The sequence below is a fragment of the Delphinus delphis genome, chromosome 1 (assembly GCF_949987515.2).
Source record: "Delphinus delphis chromosome 1, mDelDel1.2, whole genome shotgun sequence".
Taxonomy (NCBI): Eukaryota; Metazoa; Chordata; class Mammalia; order Artiodactyla; family Delphinidae; genus Delphinus; species Delphinus delphis.
In genome coordinates, this window is record NC_082683.1 from 114,763,270 (window position 1) to 114,773,313 (window position 10,044).

A 10,044-nucleotide genomic window follows, 5' to 3' on the forward strand; every position below is an offset into this window, starting at 1 on the left:
TTTGTTTAATGAAAGGAAAAGAAAGGAAAAGACAGGATGGCAAGTTTGGCCAAAAGACAATGTCATTATTTTTCTAGCTGCACAACTCTTTTTAACACGAAATTATAATTATAGAGACTTCGACTACCTTGCATATTTTACTTTTTAAAACAGATTCTGTTTCTAGGCACAGATTTTGCTTATAAAGATGTAGATAATTTTAAGTACCCATGAGTTTTGTCATAATTTCTTCCCCTTGCAAATGGTATTTCCTTTATACCCTCAAATTATTTTTCCCCTCTATCTTATTTTTCTTTTTCCTCTAGTCAGAGTATCGGCTTCATGACTAAAATTTTGATGCATGGGCACATTTCAGTATTCTTACTCCCCCACAGGGCTTTTGTCCTTCTGGAGTATTTAAATCATTTTGAAAGCTCCTTTCTATTCTATACTATGCTTTTGAGATTGTCTACTGGTGTGTCCCTCACACAGAAACACCCCGAGGGTTCAGGCACAGACAGGAACCAGATTTGGGTGGTAGACGGGCTGCTGCTCCAGTGCCCAGCTGTAGTCACTTCTGGCTGGGGTGACTCAAAAGAGCAACCAGGGGGAAAAGAGGAGGCAGCCATCTGGTGCTAAAATCATCCTTAAGTTCATTGACACCTGTTCCAACTGCTGAGAACTCATCCCAGCCAATCTCCACCAGTGGAACTGACCTACCCGTTCCACACACTTCTTTGGCACCGTGGTGCTCTCTACAACCTATCCTCACCTCCCCTCCGAAGGTGAACACTGGGGTCTGTTCACCCAATGTCTTCCATGCAAGAATGGAAGACACCCCAAGAGGACTCACAATGCGATCTACTCCCACATCCCATACTTCCCCATCTCCTTCACTGGGGCCTGCCTCACCTCCAGGGTCAGTAACAGCCCTGTGTTGGTCATTTCAGCTACACAGTCCTTGACAGTAACAATTTTGGATTGCACTTCAAAAAGAGACAGGTTAGGGCTTCCCTGGTGACGCAGTGGTTGGGAGTCCGCCTGCCGATGCAGGGGACATGAGTTCGCGTCCTGGTCCGGGAAGACCCCACATGCCACGGAGCGGCTGGGCCCGTGAGCCATGGCTGCTGAGCCTGCACGTCCGGAGCCTGTGCTCCGCAACGGGAGAGGCCACAACAGTGGGAGGCCCGTGTACCACAAAAAAAAAAGAGGTTAAAAAGTGAGATAGGAGGCAATTGCTCTTAATCTGTATTCTTAGTCTTTAATGTTAAAACATCCCTGGAGATGTGACAAGATGGAGTGAACCACACCCTAGAACTCCTGATGTGGACAGCAATCGTCGGGAGGAATACTTGGAAAAATATTCCAAGAGTGATGAGCGTGTGACACCTACTCTAGGAAGTACAGCTAACCACCAAAGTGCACTTTATGGAGGGTAAATCCCACTCACTACAGGGCTCTTTGTTTATTTTGGCTAAAGGGCATGTGGAAGCTTGGGCTGTGCCTGAGTTCCTCTGGAAGGAGAAATGATAGCTCCTCCTAGTGGCAGAACGTCACCCTTCCCTCACCTACTACACAACTTGCCTCTAAATAACTACTAACACAGAAAGAACGCTGCTTTGAACATTTGCATTGAACATTTGCATTATGTGCTCCCACGTGTCTTGAGCTGGCCTTCTTTTTGCATTTTTTCCCTCAAGTTCTAAGAATATCCTGCCTTAAGATAGTCTTTCATTGTCTGTTCAATCCAATTCAAATGTTCACCACAGGCAATAAACTTATTTCTCACCCCTCTTTTTCTCCTGGGCTTATGTACCTGGGCCACATTCCCTGGTCATCAGCCATCCTGTTTATAACTTTACAATTTATTCAAAGAAAGTAACTTTATTTTTACCTGAGGTATACTTATAGCAAATCCAGCTGATTCGGGGTGAAAAGCAGTATTTTTCAGGCCCTAAAGACACCAGGGATTTTCTTCCTCCTCCTGACTCAATTCAGCTTTTCTTCTTCTTCCCTACTCCAAATATGTCTATGGCTTTCCTGGCTTAATACTTTCTTAACCATTTTTTGTAACTCACTGCAATAGGCTCATCAGGAAAGGGGAAAGGCACATACGATCTGCTGTTCTCATCAATGACGTGTTAAAAGTTCTTTTTTGTTTCCTCCCCGTAACCAGGCTTTCCAGCCCAAGACTCTACTGAAACTGGCCAGTACCTCACCAGTAACCTCCTTCTTCCTCGATCTAATATCTGTTCTCAGTTGTCATCCTCCTTGACTTCTCTAAACTATCTATGAGCTATACATTTATGCTCAAAATTAAAATAAGGGCCATAATCCTCATAATGTCACCATATATTATAGGTGAGATTCCTATAATCTCACCCCCACCCGAAGATAACGGTCAACCCGTGATAATATCAGCTGTATATTCTTTCAGACTTTTTGCATATATAAATATATGCATTCACACACACAGACACTTTTAACCATATGGCAATCCACCGTGTTATTGTTCTTTATATAGCTTTTCTGTTGCTCTTATTTAATGCATTCCACACATCTGTCTATGGAAGTACATTAGAGTAGCATTGTTCAACACAACTTTCACCAAGGAAGGAAATGTTTGATATCCGTGCTGCCCAGCAGAGTAGCCACTATTCATGTGTTGCTTTTGGGCATTTGAAATGTGGCTACTGGGACTGATGAACTGAATTTTTCCTTTCATTTTAAGTAGCCACAGCTCTACAGCTCTACCTCATCCTTCCTAAAAAGCTGCTTAGAGTTGCACTGACACTCTTTCATCTCTACCTATCCAACTGGTATCTTGGCAGCCTCTTAATATAAATTACTTTAATTAGTGGCACACTCATTTCTACTTTAAATGTCTACCTTCTTATTTCCCACATTGGTACTTTCCAGAATATCCACAACATTTTCTAGATTGTGTTTCCCAGATTCCTAGGAATCTAGATTCACTAAGAATCTAGAATGTTTTCTAGATTGCTACTGTAAGTTTCCTAGATTTGCCAAAATCCTCCAGCCTGCTAGTGTTATCTTGTTCTTTGCAGAAAATGGTTCAAACCACCATTTGATATGTGGTGGCGATCCCAGAGTCCCTCACCAAACTTCCAGGAAATACTGTGTGTGCTTGCAAGGGGGAAGATAGGACAAGAGAGGCCCTGTACTTCTTCCAATCATTACTGGCAAGAAGTTTTCTTCCTCCCTCTGGATTTTACCTCTTGCATATGGTACCCTTTTTCTGCACTGCCATCACCCAACTCTCTCCACTTTTCCAAATACCACTAACTCAAGATTGTACATATGACAGCTGTAAATGAAACTTTGGGGCTCTTGGGGGGTTTTACATCACAATATAGTTTAGCAAACAATTTAAAGTCAATTATTACACCTCTTTTATTTTTAAAATTCCCTCTGCCAAAAAGAAATCGGTTCTTTCTTTCATTAAAGGTTCAGCCTTCTGACATGTTGCTGGTCCTCCTCTCTTTTCCAACAATTTCCCCCTTTTCTCCTTATTTTACTCACACCTAAACCCTCAAATCCCTGTTAATACTTTTACAACAAAGCAACTTTGTCAATGGTTTGTCTTACCTAGACCATCCTGGCTGAGCCCCCAATACCTCAATTTCACTCCCACTAACGTGTCCCTAAAGACCAGCTCTCCTGAGATTAATTCTGCTCCCTGTACACTGTTCCCAGAAGTTTTTCCTAAGTGGCACCAGTGATTTTAATTCAGTAAGTCTAACTCTTTCATCTCCATTTTGTTGTGCCAGCTTCTCGTACTTTCCCTAGAAGATAAACAAAGGCAAAGCTGGGATGGTGGAGGCTCAGGTGCCCTGCAGCTTACATGTCATTAAAAGAAACAACCTTCCATCCACGCTCTACAAAAACAACAACATATTCAGGATAAGAACTTGAAAGGATATGTGAAGTAGTCTCACATATTGGTCATTCCCTAGAGGCTTAAGAAAAGATTAAGGAGACAGTAAAAATTGAAAAAAGGGAGGAGGCTAAAGCAGACATAGAGCTATGCCAGCACCCTCCTGATTATACAGTGAGGAAATAGACTCGTGTGTGTGTGTGTGTGTGTGCGTGTGTGTGTGTGTGTGTGTGTGTCCCCACACTTCTCTCTCTATCCCTGTTTTAAGGTCACGATGGGAATTTCTCCATGTTGACTCCCTGCATTGCTTTCAGGCACTGAAACTGAAGAATGCAGAGAAAAAACCTCACAGAAGTGACAGAGTTCATTTTCCTAGGATTCTCCAGATTCCATGAACACCAGATCACCCTCTTTGCAGTTTTTCTCATCCTGTATACATTAACCCTGGCTGGCAATGCCATCATCGTGACCATTATCCACATTGATTGTCACCTCCACATGCCCATATACTTCTTCCTGAGCATCTTGGCCAGTTCAGAGACTGTGTACACATTGGTCACCATTCCACGGATGCTCTCCGGCTTCATAGCCCAGAACCAGCCAATCTCCTTGGCAGGCTGTACCACTCAAGTGTTCTTTGTTACCTTAGCCATCAACAACTGCTTTCTGCTCACAGTGATGGGATATGACCACCATGTGGCCATCTGCAACCCCCTGAGATATACACTCATCATGGGCAAGAGGGTGTGTGTCCAGCTGATGTGTGGAGCCTTCAGCACTGGCCTGGCCATGGCAGCTGTCCAGGTGACATCCATATTTACCTTACCATTTTGTCACAGAGTGGTCGGTCATTTCTTCTGTGACATCCTCCCTGTCATAACACTCTCCCGGATTGATACCACTGTCAATGAGATCATCAATTTTGTTGTCAGTTTATCAGTGATCCTGGTTCCCATGGGCCTGGTCTTCATCTCCTACGTTCTTATCATCTCCACCATCCTCAATACCGCCTCAGCCGAGGGCCAGAAGAAGGCCTTTGCCATATGTGCCTCCCACCTCACCATGGTCATGGTCCACTACAGCTGTGCCTCTACTGACTACCTCAAGCCTAAGTCAGAAAATTCTGTAGAACAACCACCTCCTTCTCTCAGTGACCTATACCATCATCACTCCCCTTCTGAACTGTGTTGTTTACAGTCTGAGGAACAAGAAGGTCAAGGATTCCCTACGCAGAGCTGTGGGCAGAAACATTTCTTAATCCACTGACCCTTTTTATAAAGAGCAGTATGTGTTCTCATTGCATCCAACCTCACAAGTCTGTCCTGTGCAGTCTATCCTGTAATGAGATGTGCACAACTTGCTTCAGCACCCTTATTACAAAAATCATCATCTTTGTCTCCACATATTTCAAACTTTTGTCCAAGCATTTTCAACTGGGTATTTAACAGGTGAGGAAGGTGGGCATGATTTTTTAAAAAGCATACCAGATTTCCAGGGTAGGGCAGGGGACTTCTTAAAAGCATATTAAATGTGGTCATTTTATGTTTGAAAAAATTTTTTTAAATCTCTATTACTTTCAAAATACAACCTACAGAAAATAAAACTGGATAAAATCTTCCCAGCAGGATAATAGTAAACAGTAAGGAAGAAAATTATACCAGAACCTTTGGGAAAGGTGAGATGCATGTTTTTTTTTTTTAATTAAGAAAGTTGGAAATCACTGGTTTAGCCCTTGAAATTTCAGCCTTTATTATTTGATTTACCCTAGAGGCTTTGCTTCCATCCAATATGGTCTTCAGAATGCTGACCAAGGCTGTAAATGGTGAACAGCTCTTGTCTCTCTGTGCTAATCCAGTTCTCTCTGGCTGCTGGTTCTCTCCATGGAGTCAGCTTCTCTCTAGTCATTATGAAGAATAACAAGTTGTTCAAAAAAGAGCTCTACCCTATTTGGAGTGAGAATCATAAAGGTATTCTTCATTGGCACACACCACGGCACTTCCTGGATAACACCAAAAAGAAAAAATAGAACAAAACCAACAGCACCAGCAGTCAGAAGTAGTTCAGAGATTTGTTTAATCACTCAATTCACCAAAAAAAGGCTAAAAAGAAAATAATCTCTACTTCTACTAGTGTCTCTTTAAGGAAACCATGTTTTTCCCCAGGGCTTCCCGGGAGTTTTTCTGGTTTCATGCCACTGGTACATACCTGCTATACTGTTGCCTTGGGTGGTGCTGGGGGAGTCAAAGACTCTTTTGTCCGTGCATCTTTCTACTAAAGTATTTTGTGTTAAAAATGTTTCTCTGCTCATCCCTTAATGTTCTTTGTCTTCTTACTGAAGGGAGTGATTTTCTTTCCCTCTACTGAGAAGGGGTAGGTAACATCCAAGGAGCTCATCTAGAGTACGATCTAGCTTTACAGACTTTTGAGATCCTAGGTGGGAAGACCATACTTCTTTCAAGGTCTGGTCATCTCTTTCTAGTTTCTGTCCAGTGTCTTTGAAATTTCTGCAGCATAAGAAGCAAGGCTTCCTACAGAAGCTTTTGAGAGGTCAAGAGCTCGGTCTGAGAGTCCTGGACTTGTCATAGGTCTTCCCTGACATTGCTCTCAGGATCAGTCCACCCTGCAGCCATCCCCCCCACACTCATAGACGACATCCCCTGAGGAATAGACTCATGTCTTCCTCCAGAATGAGAATGAGTCTCCTTGACACTATAAACGGACCCCCTCTCACTACCAACAAGACTACCTATAGGGCTGACTCTTAATTGTTACCCATCCTCCTCAATTCCCTCTGGACTAGCAACTGCTCTTAGATCTGTCCTTTTGTATGAAGAAGGAAGGCTGTGGGACAGGGAGGGTCAGTCTGAGCAGGAAAGTGGGGTAACAATGAGAAGCTGGGTGGTGGTCAAACCTGTTCTAACCACGTGCAGCTGCAGAGGCTGCCTCCCCCTGCTCATTACTCCCTTTCGACTTCTCCACGAAGCCATTCTTTCAGCAGTCCAGGGATCAAAGACCAAAGGTTGCTCCAGTGTTCTTCCTCCATCTAAATGCCCACAACAACAGATACATCACATGCCCCATGTGTAATCAGAAGTTAAACATCAGAGTTGGGCCCAAGCAGAGCTGCCAGAAAAGATGAGTCTGAAACCTTGAAGGAAAAACATCTCCTTCTCCAGATCTGTTGCCTACAATGACTCAACTACATGTGCAATTTATAAAAATATATGTGCTGCTTTTTTTAGATAATAAGCTGCTGCATTATATGGTAGGAAGGGTAGATGACCTGGAATCACAAGTCCTGAGTTCAGGTCCTGGCTCTATCTCCATCAGCACATTTTATGAAGATAATGTTTTTCATTCTGCCTCACTAGCCATCAAAAACAGTTTTAATGCCCTTACCTATTTATCCTGTGCTGTTATCCTGTTTATAAATGCTGCCTTACATTTTCTAGAGCAGTATCATTTATCTCATTCCCACCTAGGCAATTTGTTGATCTTTCTTATTTGCCCCAAAAGTTCTTTGTGCAAAATTATATTAGGATAGCACTTTTCCCATTGTGCTTTCGTTGCTTAATTGTGAGTCTGTTTCTATCACTGAATCACAAGCATATTGGGATCAGGAACTGTTTCTCTCACTGTTAAACCCTGTGCCTGGTACAGTGCTGGGTAGAATGGGTGCTTAATAGTCAAGTACCGACTGTGTACCAAGCACTATGCTTGGACTTGCTGGCATGTTTTGATCAGCTAGACATACCTGCCCTGCCTTTCTGTGTCCTCTGCAGTTGGCCCTCACCTAAAAACAAAGAGTAATAAACAGATTCATAGCGACAGGGTCACTTGGTTCTATACTTCCTCCTTCCCTGGATTTTCTATAAGCCAACTGCTCAGTTGCTTCAAGACCCTTCTCACTGTCAGTATTAATTTAGTCATTGCACTATTAATCCCTTAGCAACACAGAACTAAAACAGTTGAGGTTTTTTCATTAAAGAATATGGAGTTACCATAAAAAAAATCATTTCTACCCCTACTACGGTATAACCTTCAAAGCTTATTTAAAAAGAAATAAGTTTTTACACAAAGAGTGATATGCTATATAAAATTAAGAATCAGGACACTTATCATAAGGTCCTAAGTAAAATAAGTCAGACAAAGACAAATACTGTATGAGCTCACTCATTAGTGGAATCTTAAAAAAAAAAAAAAAAAAAAAAACCTCATAGAAAAAGAGAACAGGTTGGTGGTTGCAAGAGGCAGGGTTTGGGGAAATTGAATGAAGGCAGTCAAAAGGTACAAACTTCCATTTATGAGATAAATTAAGTTCTGAGGATGTAGCAAACAACATGATGACTCTAGGTAACGATACTGTATCACATATTTGAAAGTTGCTGAGAGAGTAGATCTTAAAAGTTCTCATCACAAGGGAAAAAAATGTTGTAGCTACATGTGGTAATAGATGTTAACTTGTGGTATTCATTTTACAACATCTACATATATCAAATCATCATGTTGCATACCTTAAGCTTATACAATATTATATGTCAATTATAGCTCAACAAAAACTGAGGAAAAAAAGAATCAAGATATCTCCAAATTACACTTTTGGGAAAATGACAGACAAATCCATTATGAGGCCAAAAATTCTTCCAAAATGTTAGATTTTAAATCATTTTACGGCAAAAGCTCAGGCCCCCTTTTAACGGGGCACTCACCACATCATTTTCCAGCCCCTATTTCTCCTGCCACTAAGGTAGTAAAAGGGGAGAAAGAAAACACGGAAACACCACCCATCCGCCATAAAAAGCCTGGTTGTGGGATTAGCTCTGGAAAATGGGAGAGGAAAGAAACAGGCAGGAGATGACACTGAGGTATAGATTAGCGGCATATGTCATGTGGCTCTAGCTCTTCAGAAACTCATCTCTGAAGGGAACAGGAATTCCAAACCAGTAAAGGGAGTGGTATACAGCAGAAGGCGACTGCCATTTACTGAGGGTTTACTACATGGCAGGCACTATGCTAAGTCGTAGTCGTATACATTATTTCACTTAATAATACTTCAGCTTTATAGTACTTTGCATTTCACGACAGTCTTCAAATATAATAGCCTACTTTCTCCTTTCAATAACCTTATGAGGTATGCATTTTTATGTCCACATTTTAGGTTAATGGTGGAAATGTCAACTGACTTTTGCTTCAAGTCACACAGTTGGTAACTGACAGAACTAGAACTGATACCACGATCCACTAGTTGACTTCAGACTATGTCTTCTTCACTGTATTACCACCATTTCTCATCTGTAATCTTTCTGAAAGACGCTATATTCTTTGAGTTACTCTGGTTTCGTTCTGGACATCACTTCCACCAAAAAGTCTTCTCTAAATAACTTACGAGGTGTTCCTTCCATGAGCTACCACACCCCTCTAAGCCGGTGGCTGCCTTAGCAGTGCATTCAGGTTGTCCATTTCCTAGTCTGCCTCCCTCACCTCACGGCAAACCCCTTGACAGAAGAACTGCTTCCGTATCCCCAGTGCCTAGCACAGTTCTTGGCTTAAGACAGATCAATAAATATTTATCAAACCTGAAAGCTAACTGCATAATGGGCCCCTATGAACCCCTGCTTCTTGATGGCTAAGTATTGACGAGTGTCCACTGCTCTCCTGTGCTGTGAAGCATCCAGGCTCTCTGGACGGCAGTTTTTGCCTCTGTTTGGAAGAGCTCACAGATTCTTCTGCTTTGGAAATTTGGGGTACCTTCTGTTATTCCTTTTTCTCCTTTCTTGTTTTCTGGATATGAGCTGTCACATTTCCGAGCTGTCCGTGTGCTGGACTGCAGCAGCCCCCCTTTCTTACACACAGTCTCCAAATCGTGGCTGAGGAATAAAAGCAGAGGAGCCACACAGAGAGGCAACAAAATAAGACTCCCTGAGAGACAGCATTGCATGAAGGCAAAGAAACAAGAATCTGGAATCAGACTGCATGGGTACTAATCTTACCTCTGCCCTTCACTAGATATTCTCGCCTCTCTAGGCGTCTATTCCCAGATCTTTCTTAATGGGGTAGTGACAGTCCCTAAAATTATTCCCACTTTTAGAGCTGGAGTTTAGCAAAGTTAAGTAAAATTTGATCAATTAAGGAAAAGTATATTGCATGCTAGACACTGGGGCTAGAGT

The 10,044-nt window shown here is 42.2% G+C and overlaps 1 protein-coding gene across 1 annotated transcript; it reads left to right on the forward strand.

The window, feature by feature from the left end:
* The first annotated feature begins 4,207 nt into the window (after positions 1 to 4,207).
* On the forward strand, positions 4,208 to 5,135 carry LOC132423179 (putative olfactory receptor 10J6). The gene is given in 2 exon segments (XM_060008617.1): positions 4,208 to 5,011; positions 5,013 to 5,135. Coding segments are annotated over 2 exon segments (927 nt in total).
* The last annotated feature ends 4,909 nt before the right edge of the window (positions 5,136 to 10,044 follow it).